General features: G+C 48.4%; 1 protein-coding gene across 1 annotated transcript in view; it reads left to right on the forward strand.

The window, feature by feature from the left end:
* Positions 1 to 9,645, forward strand: part of EXOSC3 (exosome component 3) — a 13,089-nt gene extending 3,444 nt beyond the window's left edge. Inside the window, exons 2-4 of the mRNA XM_015406512.1 lie at positions 4,394 to 4,543; positions 7,673 to 7,824; positions 9,032 to 9,645. Coding sequence (XP_015261998.1) covers positions 4,394 to 4,543; positions 7,673 to 7,824; positions 9,032 to 9,233 — 504 coding nt within the window. The 3' untranslated portion in view covers positions 9,234 to 9,645. The remainder of the gene's footprint in view (positions 1 to 4,393; positions 4,544 to 7,672; positions 7,825 to 9,031) is intronic.
* Positions 9,646 to 12,921: the final 3,276 nt, after the last annotated feature.

Genomic DNA, 12,921 nt, shown 5'->3' on the forward strand with positions numbered 1-12,921 from the left:
AAATACCAGGTGCCATCAGGAGGTCCAGCAGTGGGGCCAGGACACGAGATGCCCCTCCCACTGTTGCCCCCCCAAGCACCAAGAAGACAGAGCATCACTTACCCCAGAGCCCCTATCTATACCTTGTGGCTAATAGCCACTGATGGACCTCTGCTCCATATGCTTATCTAATTCCCTTTTGAAGCCGTCCATGCTTGTGGCCGCCGCCACTTCCTGTTGCAGTGAATTCCATGTGTTAATCACTCTTTGGGTGAAGGAGGACTTCCTTTTATCCGTTCTAACCCGACCGCCCTCCCCCTTCTCAGTGTCCTGCGGTTTTAGACAACATTACTTGGGTACTGGAGCTTTTCATTCACCGGACATGAGGCAGGGGTCTTTTCTGTTACTGCTTATTGTGCCCTCTGTTGTTTTATTGGTTTTATCGCTTTTATTGTTTTAGGAATCTTATGTTGCAAACCGCCCTGAGCCCACGTGTGGGATAGGGTGGGTTATAAATTTAATAAATAAATACTAAATCTAAGTAACGGTAATGAATACCTTTAGAGAGATGTTAGAGACAACCGTTTCCTTGCACCGTTGCAATTTTTAAGGTTCCTGAAAGCTTGTGTAAGAAAGCATGGACAGCTTCAAGAGGGAATCAGGTAAACATATGGAGCAGAGGTCCATCAGTAGCTATGAGTCACAAGGCATAGATAGGAACTCTCGGTCTGGGGCAAGGGATGCTCTGTATCTCTAGGTCTGGGGCAAGTGATGCTCTGTATTTTTGGTGCTGGGGTGGGCAACAGTGGGAGGGCTTCTAGTGTCCTGGCCCCGCTGCTGGACCTCCTGATGGTACCTGGTATTTTTTGGCCACTGTGTGACACAGAGTGTTGGACTGGATGGGCCATTGGCCTGATCCAACATTGCCTTCTCTTATGTTCTTATATGGAGCAGAGGTCCATCAGTAGCTATTAGCCCCAAGGTATAGATAGGAACTCTAGGTCTGGGGCAAGTGATGCTCTGTATTTTTGGTGCTGGGGTGGGCAACAGTGGGAGGGCTTCTAGTGTCCTGGCCCCGCTGCTGGACCTCCTGATGGTACCTGGTATTTTTTGGCCACTGTGTGACACAGAGTGTTGGACTGGATGGGCCATTGGCCTGATCCAACATTGGCTTCTCTTATGTTCTTATGTGAAGCAGAGCTCCATCAGTAGCTATTAGCCCCAAGGTATAGGTAGGAACTCTAGGTCTGCGGCAAGTTGTATTCTTGGTGCTGGGGAGGGCAACAGTGGGAGGGCTTCTAGTGTCCTGGCCCCACTGCTGGACCTCCTGATGGCCCCTGGTATTTTTTGGCCACTGTGTGGCACAGAGTGTTGGACTGGATGGGCCATTGGCCTGATCCAACATTGGTTTCTCTTATGTCCTTATGTTCTTAATAGTTACAGCTAGAACAGCTTTTATAGTGCACTTGGTTCCCAGCCTTTTCGGTATGATGAGCTACAAGTCCAAATTGACTTGGTGTGGTGACCCATCCAAGGCTGGCCCAAGGGTTTTTGATGCCCTGGACAGATGATGACCTGGGCACCCATCTAGTTCAGCATTCTGTTTCCTAGGGTGGCTCGCCAGGTGTTTCTGAGAAACCAACAACCATGGCACAAAGGGTGCAGCTGCCTCTGTTATGAACCTCAAGCGAGTGGCACTGCAGTGTGCACAGCCTTTGAGAATTGAGGTTAGATTCCAACCTCTTGACCATCTCCTTCTCGGTTACTCTCTCTCTAAACCCCCCGGCCCCCAATTCTAGGAAGTTCACTGTAGTTCAGCGTGTACATGCAGCGAAGAAAAAAAATGTCAACTGGCTCGTGACATGGAAGATACTGTTTCCAGGGTCAGATCTTGGTTTCCAAAATGCAAAAGAGAGTGGTGGAAAGGGCGGGAGCGGCCATTAGGGAAGGCTGACCCGTGACCCACTTTTGGGTCCCGACCAGTGTTCCCTCTAAGCTGAGTTAGTGTGAGCTAGCTCACAGTTTTTTAAGCCTCCGGCTCACAGATTTTTGTCTTAGCTCAGGAAGGGAGGGCTCCAGAGCAAACTAATTCATGCAGCAGCCAAATCGCTCGCTCACAACTTTAATGCCAGGAGCTCACCAAGTAGAATTTTTGCTCACAGGACTCCACAGCTTAGAGGGAGCCTTGGTCCCGACCCACAGGTTGGGAAACACTGCTATAGTATGTAGACACCATGAATTTTAGTGATACAGTTTCACATGTTTCTCATTTAATTCATCAGTAGGGGAAAAGAATAAGAGAAGAGGTGTGCTTCTTAGAGGTGGGGAGACCTTTGAGGGCCTAGAAACGTTATGGAGACCCCCCTTCTTTCTAATGTGAATTCTATTAAGCAACCCCAAATGGCAAATGACTTACCTGTATTTTGGGATCACAACCATAGGCCTGCCTCATTTGATCCCTGTTTCCAACTCTAATTTAGTTCCCTGTCCTGGAAGTATATAAAACTTGTTGCTTTTTTCCCCCTGTGGCATTCCAAACCAGAAAAGGCATGTAAAATAATCTTTTATAGCATTGCTGTTGGCATTGGACTTAAAGGGATTCAGGGTTTTGACAACTCAAAGGTTACAGGATTATGCGTGGTATTTTGTGGTTAAGTACTTGCATCATCACCCATTGTGATCAGTGACAGGTTATGGTGCTGCCGTATCCTAGATGCAAGAACTGAGGACACAATCCAGCTGTTACACACTGATTCACACAGGCTGGATGATGCCATTTTCTTGCATTGTATGATGCTTGTGTGTAAGAAAACTTCAGACTCTTATTTTCACATGAAACGTTAGTGTGATAAACCTTTGTCTGTCTCTCTCGCATTAGTTTTTTGGGTTGCACTGTTTCCCTTCCACTACTAGAAATGGAAAGAGTCAGGAAAACCTTGTATATTTTTCTTGAGCTTCTGATGTTTTTAGATAAGAGTTCCCCAACTGGATGTTGCTGTCTTGGTTCTTTCAGCCTTTACTTAACTAACAATTGTACTGACCGCTTTTATGGAAATAAAGCATTTTAACATATTCCCCCTTTACATCTACTAAGAAGCAGGGAGCGCTTATTGCATCTGTATCCATGCATCTGTATGCGACAGGAAGGCTACGGCGAACCAACTCTGCTCATCTCCTGCCTTGAAGAACCCCATTGGGTGGAACTTCAGGGAGCCCCATAAGTCAGTTGTAACTTGGCAGCACTTAGTTGTTATTAATTGTTAGTGCATCTGTAATGCTATAAATTTCTTGCTAGCAGTTCGAAAGCAAGAAATTCCAAGTAGATAAATAGGTACCACTTCGGTGGGAAGGTAACAGCGTTCCGTGCGCCGTGGTGTTTAGTCATGCCGGCCACATGACCACGGAAACGTCTTCGGACAGCGCTGGCTCTTCGGCTTTGAAACGGAGATGAGCGCCGCACACCCTAGAGTCGGATTCGACTGGCTTTCGAGCAAGGGAACCTTTACCTTTACCTTAATGGCATTCATGTTTATGCAGTTGCTGAGCAGTAAGCATTTTTGTTCCGAGGTGCTGTGCCGATGGCCACGATCACGTAGTTGTTACACAGTTCTCTGTCTTCGCAGTCAGCTCTTTGGTCTTAGGTCGTTTTAGGTGGCTGGCTAAGGCTGTAGTTAGAAATCCCGGGGGGGTGGGGGGCAGGGCTCTTCTGTCTCAAGCTGTCAGTTATTGGTGGTGGTAGCAGCTCCAAAAGCCTGACGGAAGAGCTCCATTTTACAGGCCCTGTAGAACTGCAAAAGGGTCCCGCAGGGCCCTGATCTCTTCTGGGAGCTCATTCCACCAGAGTGGAGCCACCACTGAGAAGGCCCTGGCCCTGGTTGTTACTAGCCCGGCCTCCTTGAGACTCGGGAGGACCAGCCAATTCTGGGCCCTTCATCGCAGTGTTCTCTGGGGTACATGTGGGGAAAGGCGGTCCCTCGGGTATGTGGGTCCCTGATCCCACGGTTCTCCGCAGTTGGGACTCAGCGTGACTTCCGTCATCTTCCTCTCCTCAATTTTATCCTCACAACACTGTTCTCCACAGTTGGGACTCAACGCGGCCTCCGTCATCCTCCTCCTCCTCAATTTCATTCTCACAAGAACCCTGTAAATTAGGTTAGGCTGAAAGGGCGTGACTGGCTCAAGGACGCCCAGTGAGCTTCTGTGGTGGTGTGAGGATTCGAACCTGGGTTTCCCAGATCCTAGTCCAACGCTTTAACCACTGCACCATCTCAAAAAGAGTGAAGCATCGTTCCCTGGGGTTTGTGATGGTGGGTTACGTTTTAGGAGACTACTGTGCATTGTCGGTGTTTGTCGCAAGAGAAAGGTGTGTGGACGTGAAGCGACTGTTTAATCTCCCAATTCTTTTCATTCCTAGTACGTCCCGGTCAAGGGAGACCACGTGATCGGCATAGTGACTGCGAAAGCCGGGGACATATTTAAACTGGACGTTGGCGGGAGTGAGCAAGCTTCTCTGTCCTACTTAGCCTTTGAAGGCGCAACCAAGAGAAACCGGCCGAATGTTCAGGTGAGGACTAAAAAATGACTGACAGCAGGGATCGCCTTCAAGTCCACGTTCACTGTTCATAGCAGTAATATTGGGCAATGTTAGTACCTCTTTGGCATAGCCCCAAGGTTTTTGCGAGAATGTCCGTCTGCGAACGTGTCTAAAGACATCGCCTACACCTTGAGCAGAGTTCGAATGCCTTTGCTTCTTTCTCAGTTCCTCCGTCGGTTTTTGACACGAGGCTTTGTAATTTGAGAGGTGCGTGGGATAAGAATGCATTGTCCCTGCCAGGGATGGAACCTATTGATTATTTTGCCTGTTTGGCAGGCATCTTCTTAAAACTATACTTTGTGTTGGGTGACTGGCTTTCTCCTAGCTTTGCTGGGATGAGATGGGAAAGGGAAAGCTCTAAGGCCTCTAAGCCCAATAGTTCAGCGTTTTAAAATACTGGAGAGCCAGTTTGGTGTAGTGGTTAAGTGTGCGGACTCTAATCTGGGAGATCCGGGTTTGATTTCCCACTCCTCCACTTGCACCTGCTGGTGTGACCGTGGGTCAGTCACAAGCTCTGGCACAGCTGTCCTTGAAAAAGAGCAGTTTCTGTCAGAGCTCTCTCAGCCCCACCCACCTCACAGGGTGTCTGTTGTGGGGAGGGGGAGGGAAAGGAGTTTGTAAGCCGCTCTGAGACACCTTTGGGTAGTGAAGGGCCATGGGGTATAAATCCAATCTCTTCTGTTCTCTTCTTTCCTTATTTATTTATTTTGACTAATATCCTGCCTTCCCCACATAGCAGTGTTTGTATCCCATACATCCCTTGCTTGTATCAGTTTTGCAAATTCTATCAGGAATGCAACTCCGTGTATTTTTGTTCCCCTCTCAAAGGAAATTTGAATGACTGTTTGCAAGAGGTATTTCTTGTTCTTAAAACTTTTAAGATCTAGCTATACGTGGCATACTATCTAGCAATGTTCCCTCTAAGCTGTGGTGTCCTGTGAGCAAAAATTCTACTTTGTGGGCTACTGGCATTAGAGTTCTGAGCAAGTGATTTGGCTACTGCATAAATTAGCTTGCCCTGGAGCCATCCTTCCTGAGCTAAGACAAAAATGTGTGAGCTGGAAGCTAAAAAACTAACTCAGCTTAGAGGGAACACTGCTATCTAGTACTCGGGGACATTTTTGCGTAACACCTATAGCCTTACTCATTGGCTTTAGTGCCTGTTCTCCCTTCCATATGCTATTAAACATCCTGTTTTCTCCTGTATTCTGGGTCGTACTACCAAAGAGAGAGAATTGGAATTTTTAATTTCTGGTGGCAGCAGAAAACTACCAGGTTTATATACACAGAGGGTGGTTTAAAGGAAAAACAGTCTCCCCAAGTAGCAAGTACGCCACAGTATGTTACTAACAAACTGGAACAGTTTCCCTTTTTAAAATATGAGCATCGATTGGAATGTTTAATTTTAAAATCTGTCTGGTTTTCCTGGATATACAGAATTGGCTGCTGCTCAAAATAATTCAGCAGTATTTGGGTATGCACTTATGGGGGTGTATGGGAAAAAAAGTTTGTATGCACACTAACAACTTATACTGGCTTCCCCGAAGGGAAATATGGATGTCTCTCCCCCACCCAGTGTTCCCTCTAAGCTGAGTTAGTGTGAGCTAGCTCACAGTTCTTTAGCTTCCAGCTCACACATTTTTGTCTTAGCTCAGGGAGGAGGGCTCCAGAGCAAACTAATTTATGCAGCAGCCAAATTGCTTGCTCACAACTTTAATGCCAGTAGCTCACAAAGTAGAATTTTTGCTCACTAGACTCCACAGCTTAGAGGGAACATTCCCCCCCGCCCCCGAACAGGAAATAGGTACACTTTAAGTGCCGAATGTGGTTGACAGAGAAGGTGTGAACGTTATTCTTGAAAGTAGTCTCTTGAGTTAGACTGCCATGAATGATATACAATTTCATGGTGCGTTGTTTTCCTTCTGTCATATCTTCACTCTGCACCAAAGAAAATGGGGGGGGGGGGGGGCTAAACCAACCAAGCAAAAACTTTCGCTCTATACAGGCTGCAAAAAGAATGTGAGCCTGAGGGAGTTAAATATTCACAACTGGGGGGGAAAAACCCAGATTTGAGTCCAGTGGCACCTGAGAGACTGATTTTTTTTGCTTATAAGCTTGAGTCTAGCTGTTCTCCTGCATACCGAATCAGCTGCCCTCTGGGAAAGGTCACTTGATATTCTGGGACTTCCTACCTCTCTGCCCACCTCATACCGCCCTCTGAGATTTGCATTTCAGCTGTGTTTTCCTTTGCAAACCAAAGCCAGGCGAGGACCCGTTAACCCCCTCTTGAAGAGCAGCAGGTGCTTTGGAAGCGTTTTCACGGGATCAGCAGAGATCCTTTTGTAACCCTCTCCCTCGGGGCAAAGCACAAGAAGAAAGGAGCCGAGGCGTATAAGACAGTTCGGGCTCTGCTGTCGTTCGCTCTGGGGAAGAGGAGGCAGCGCTTCAAATATTTTTTCCTGCTTCTTGGCTTGCGTGGGAGTGAGTTGGGCACAGCCCTATCCTTGGTTGGTCCACTCCGGTTCCTCTGATTCCTGACCCAGGGCGTCCGGTCCATTGACAAAAATGGGATGGAAGGCGAGTCAGTGCTGTGGCAGAGCAAACGGCTTTCAATCAATCAATCAGTTTATTACGGTCAAAGACCCGTCAAACAGCATACAAGCAAACGGCTTTGTTTCTTAAAACTCTTGGTCTCACGAAGCACAACATGCCTGCCGCCAGACTCTCCTATGCAGAGGTCATTTCGTGCAGGAACACACAGGAGCGGAGCTCCGGCAGTAAGGAGCTCAGGGGGCAGGCGCATGCAACAAGCCCCGCCTTCTGCTCCCAGCAGCCCTCAGTCAGGCCATGAGGAGCAAGAAGCAGCCAGGTAAGTTGCAGAGCCCCCCCCCCCCATAGCTATCAATCCAAAACAGTCCAGTGGAACTTGAGCGGTGGGTGTTGCCATCTGACACACTTCCGGTGAGGTCAGGGGGTGTGGCATATGCAAATAAGTTATGCTAATGTGTTATGCTAATGAGCTCCTGCACCTCTTTTTCTACGAAATGACCCCTGCTCCTATGTACCTGGTGGCGTCTTGGTCTTCTCTTCTTTCTGTAGGTGGGAGACCTTATTTACGGCCAGTTCATCGTTGCCAACAAAGACATGGAACCCGAGATGGTCTGTATAGACAGCAGTGGCAGAGCGAACGGAATGGGCATCATTGGACAAGATGGCTTCTTGATTAAGGTTTCCTTAGGCTTAATAAGAAAGTAAGTGCGGTAGAGTGAGCAGGCAGGAATTCTTCTTTCCTCTGCCTTGTCTCTGTAGGTCATTTTTTTAAAAAGGGAGGCACGATTAATTATGTAACTTTATGCACCTTCCGCCCTTTCCCCCATATGTGACATAATCCAGGAGCAGGACATACATGGTGTACTGGTTAAGTGCGCGGACTCTAATCTGGGAGAACCGGGTTTGATTCCCCACTCCTCCACTTGCACCTGCTGATGTGACCTTGGGTCAGTCACAAGCTCTGGCACAGCTGTCCTTGAAAAAGAGCAGTTTGTGTCAGAGTTCTCTCAGCCCCACCCACCTCACAGGGTGTCTGTTGTGGGGAGGGGAAGGGGAAGGAGTTTGTAAGCCACTCTGAGACACCTTTGGGTAGTGAAGGGCGGGGTATAAATCCAATCTCCTCCTCCTCCTCCTCCTCCTCCTCTTCCTCTTCCTCTTCTTCACAATTCCCTATTGCAGGGGTGCCCTAAGGGGTTTTTTTTTACTGCGCCATTCACTTTGAAAACAATATAGTAAAAAAAAAAAAACCTACTAAACATTCTGTAAACGCTTAGTTATTTACTGAAGCCGGGGTCTGAAACCTTCGGAAGCCGGCGGGCACCTTTGGAATTTTGACACGGTGTGGTGGATGCAGCCACAAAATGGCTGCCACAGAAGGCGGGGCCAGTCACAAAATGGCTGCCACCGCAGTGAAGATCCTTGTGCTGTGGTGGCAGCTGCTGCCAAAAGTCATGTTTTCAAAAATCTGCACAGCCAATCAGAAGCTTTGCTGGGCAAAAGCTCCAACTGGTCCCACCCAGTTTTTAAAAACACTTGGCGGGCACCAGGAAAAAGCGTTCCTGGGCGCCATGGTGCCCACAGGCTGTTGGGAACTCCGCTGTCTATGCTCCTTCTAAGCTGTGGAGTCTTGTGAGCCAAAATTCTACTTGGTGACCCACTGGCATTAAAGTTGTAAGCGAGCGATTTGGCTATTGCATACTGGAGCCGTCCTTCCTGAGCGAAGACAAAAATGTGTGAGCCAGAGGCTAAGAAACTGTGAGCTAGCTCACACAAACTCAGCTTCGAGGGAACACTGCCCACTGTATAAGTTTAGTTCTTTCATGAAGGAAAAAAAACAGTAGAGATCTTTAAAGCCGTACGTTGACTTTCCTGCTTGTTAATCGTCCTTCCTCTTACTTTTGGTTTCAGACTTCTAGCTCCCGGCTGTGAAATCATCCAGGATTTGGGACAACTTTACCCGTTCGAGTTGGTGTTGGGAATGAACGGAAGGATATGGGTGAAAGCCAAAACAATTCAACAGACTCTGATTGTGGCAAATATCTTAGAAGCCTGTGAGCACATGACGGCGGAGCAGAGGAAGCAGGCCGTGGCCAAGCTGTCGGAGAGCTAATGAGAAGAAGGGAGGGGATATCTGACTTTTTTTTTATTTTAAAGGTATATATTTTAGATGGAAACGACTGATTTATTTTTTATATTTAAGAGAATAAATGTTAACGTTTGCCTTGATACCTGTGTTGCGTTTGGTCCCTGGGACTCGCTCTGTGCTGTTTTGTGGGATTTCAGTGCAGACCTTCATAATGCTGACCTGAGCAAATGTCACCGTTCCCCCCCCCACACACACACACGAAACAAAAGCTCGAGCATGTTTCAGCCTTGCTCATTCAGATATTCAGCCTGTCGTTAGTCACAGTCGGCGATTTACAGCCCCAGCGCACATGCTTACTCAGAAATGGCTTATGTGCGAGCAGGTAGTTCTGGGATTGCCATCTCTGCCCGCTTTACCCAGAGTTGTTCCCTTATATTAATGCAGGGGTGTCGAACTCATTTGTGATGAGGGCCAGATCTGACAGAAATGAGACCTTGTCGGGCGGGGCCACATGTGTCATAAAATGTAATGCCAGGTAGCAGAGATATAAACTTTATAAAGGACACAAACACAAAGGGTTTTTTTAACTTAAAATAAAAACATGCTTACAATATTTATTTATTTATTCATTCATTGGGTTTCTATCCTGCCCTCCCGCCGAAGCGGCTCAGGGTGGCTTACAACAAAACATTAGCACTCTTGCAATATTTTATTTATTTACCAGTGTCTGATAATGGACACCTCTCGCTCTGAATTATTGCATCAAAATGTCTGTGCTGTTGCAATCTTCAGTATGCTGTTCAGGTGTGTATCTGTAAGCTGCAAACCTACGATGACGCAGCAGCAGCAGAACTGGAAGAAGAAGCAGAAGACAGCCAGTTCCACTGCGGGCCTGACAGAAGCCCTCCGGGGGCCTGATGTGGCCCCCGGGCCGCATGTTTGACACCCCTATGTTAATGGGCTCTGTCAGGGTGTAATGGAACAGGATCTTTTGTTGTTGTTGTAGGTTTCAAGGGAGATCAAACTTCACAGGAACTGTTGGACCTCGTTGCTGTACCTATTTTCAGATTCCCAGCTCTTTGACTTCTTCTTGAACCTTAAATGTACATGGCTATCAGCTGATATACACAAATGCGTCGCGTAAAGTGTCCAGATCTCACCGGGTTGCGCTGCCCTACAGAGCAGTGTGCCTGAATGCTACCACAGCAGACTCTTCGCACGTGGGATGCAAACCTGTTAGACTAAGGTCGAACCCTTGTTGTTCATCATCATCATCATCATCATCATCATCATCATCATAATACTTTCAATTTATTAATCGCTTTCCCTAGTGGGCTCAAAGCGATGTACAGTTACACATTTTAGACAGGGGACTAACAATGTTCATAGGGGATAGGGAAGACAACATATATTCATTTAATTGCACACGCCGTCAGTGCACGGTGTAAACGTCTTCTGGCTTGGCTCAGTCATTTTCCGAACGGCTGCTTGTCGACCAGGCTTCAGGACCCGTATGTCAAATCGCCACACTGCCACCGCCTGGCCGGAAACATCCACTGCAGGGATTTTTGTAGCCGAGACGTTCTTCCGCCTTTTCCGAACCTCGACCAGGACGTCCCAACCGTCAGCTAACACCCTCCCACAAGGGAGATTGGTGTGCCCACCCTCTCTAAGGAGTGGTTCCCATTTTATCTACTCGCCGAAGCTTTCGAATCGCTGGGTGGACGATGAGCTGGGGACAACAGGTTGGCTGCTCACACCAGCGCGGGGCTCGAACTAACACAGTTCAGATGTTAAGACAGTGGGATATATACCCACTGTGCCACCGCTTTATTATTATGGCAGGGGAGTTTTCATATGGGAGAACATGGATACCGTTGTCTGGTTTTCTGGTATGAAATGCTGCAGTTGACTACTGTGCATGGTTGTGGCACTGCCTGAAGCATGGTGCAAAACGCCCTAGATCGGGGTGTCAAACATGAGGCCCGGGGGCCAGAACCGGCCCGTCCAGGGCTGTTATGCGGCCTGCGAGCAACTGGTGCAAGGGAGGGGAACAGGAGGCTGCTCGGTGGTTCGTGGGCAGAGCCACTCCCAATTATGGCTTCAGCACAGCAGAACAACCTTGTCTGCTGCGGTTAAGCAGGACCCCTTCACTTCACGGACAGCCTCACTGATCAGTTGGGAGCCACTGCAGCTGCATTCGTACCCCTCCACTCGGCCTGCAGCTCTGGGGATGCTGTCCCAGATGGCCACAGGGATCAGTGTTTGCACATGGGTGGGTGCAGACAATCCTCTGTTGGGGCATGGGAGCGTCTGCCCAGCGCTGCACCGCTGGCTCTCCAGTCTGCCCATGTGGGTTTCCCTCTGCACCCCCCTCCCAGCCCATGGGGCCTTGCAGTGAGGACACCCCAACTCAGAGCTTACCAGCTGCTGTCCTTCATGCAGTTTATATCTCTGATAACCCGGCATTATGTTTTATGGCGCATGTGGCGCAGCCTGACAAAGTGACAAGCATGTCAACATTCGGCCCCCGTAACAAATGAGTTTGACACCTCTGCCCCCCCGATGCGGCTGTGCCAAAGCCCCACTTGCCTGTAGTGGTACAGCCTGGCACAAGCTGCCCCCAAATACCTGTCCTGATCTTCCATTTCAGCCGTGACGTTGATGGTCCAGAGTTCTCACTGCCTTCTCCATTACACTAGCCACTAGTCATTTTAAAAATATATATTTTATCAGGGCTTTTTTTGTAGAAAAAGCCCAGCAGGAACTCATTAGCATAATAGCCCACACCCAACCGCATAAACTCATTAGCATATTAGGCCACACCCCTGACACCACATCTCATTAGCATATTAGGCCGCACCCCCATGTTACCAGAAGTGTGGTCATCCAGCCACACCCACCTTTTGCTTCTTATTCTGTTGACCTTGTTTCCGGCATTATGTTTTATGGCGCATGTGGCGCAGCCTGACAAAGTGACAAGCATGTCAACATTCGGCCCCCGTAACAAATGAGTTTGACACCTCTGCCCCCCCGATGCGGCTGTGCCAAAGCCCCACTTGCCTGTAGTGGTACAGCCTGGCACAAGCTGCCCCCAAATACCTGTCCTGATCTTCTATTTCAGCTGTGAAGCTGATGGTCCAGAATTCTCACTGCCTTCTCCATTATACTAGTCATTTAAAATATATATAGATTTTCTTGATTGTGAAAATATACAGTGCGGAGGGGGGGAAAGTCAGAAACATCAACCATGAGCTACAGCAAGTTAAAGGAGCCGCGGCAGCTCAAGTGGTTAAGACGCCGAACTGCAGGCTGTGGAAGGTCGGTAGTTCAGCAGTTCGAGACCCGAGTGTGCCGCATGACGGAGTGAGCTCCCGTCTCTCGTTCCAGCTCCTGCCAACCTAGCAGTTCGAAAGCAAGAAATTGCAAGTAGATAAATAGGTACCACTTCAGGTGGGAAGGTCACAGCGTTCCGTGCGCCTTGGTGTTTAGTCATGCCGGCCACATGACCACGGGAACGTCTTCGGACAGCGCTGGCTCTTCGGCTTTGAAACGGAGATGAACACCGCAACCCTAGAGTCGGACTCGACTGGCTGTCGAGCAAGGGAGACCTTTACCTTTACAACAAGAGATACTGTGGAAACCAGCCTAAAAGTAATTAAAACAAACCTCAGAGGATCATAAAAAGGTGGCAAATAACCAGGCGTCATCT

This window comes from Gekko japonicus, unplaced genomic scaffold (assembly GCF_001447785.1).
Source record: "Gekko japonicus isolate JY-2015 unplaced genomic scaffold, Gekko_japonicus_V1.1 scaffold5457, whole genome shotgun sequence".
Classification (NCBI taxonomy): domain Eukaryota; kingdom Metazoa; phylum Chordata; class Lepidosauria; order Squamata; family Gekkonidae; genus Gekko; species Gekko japonicus.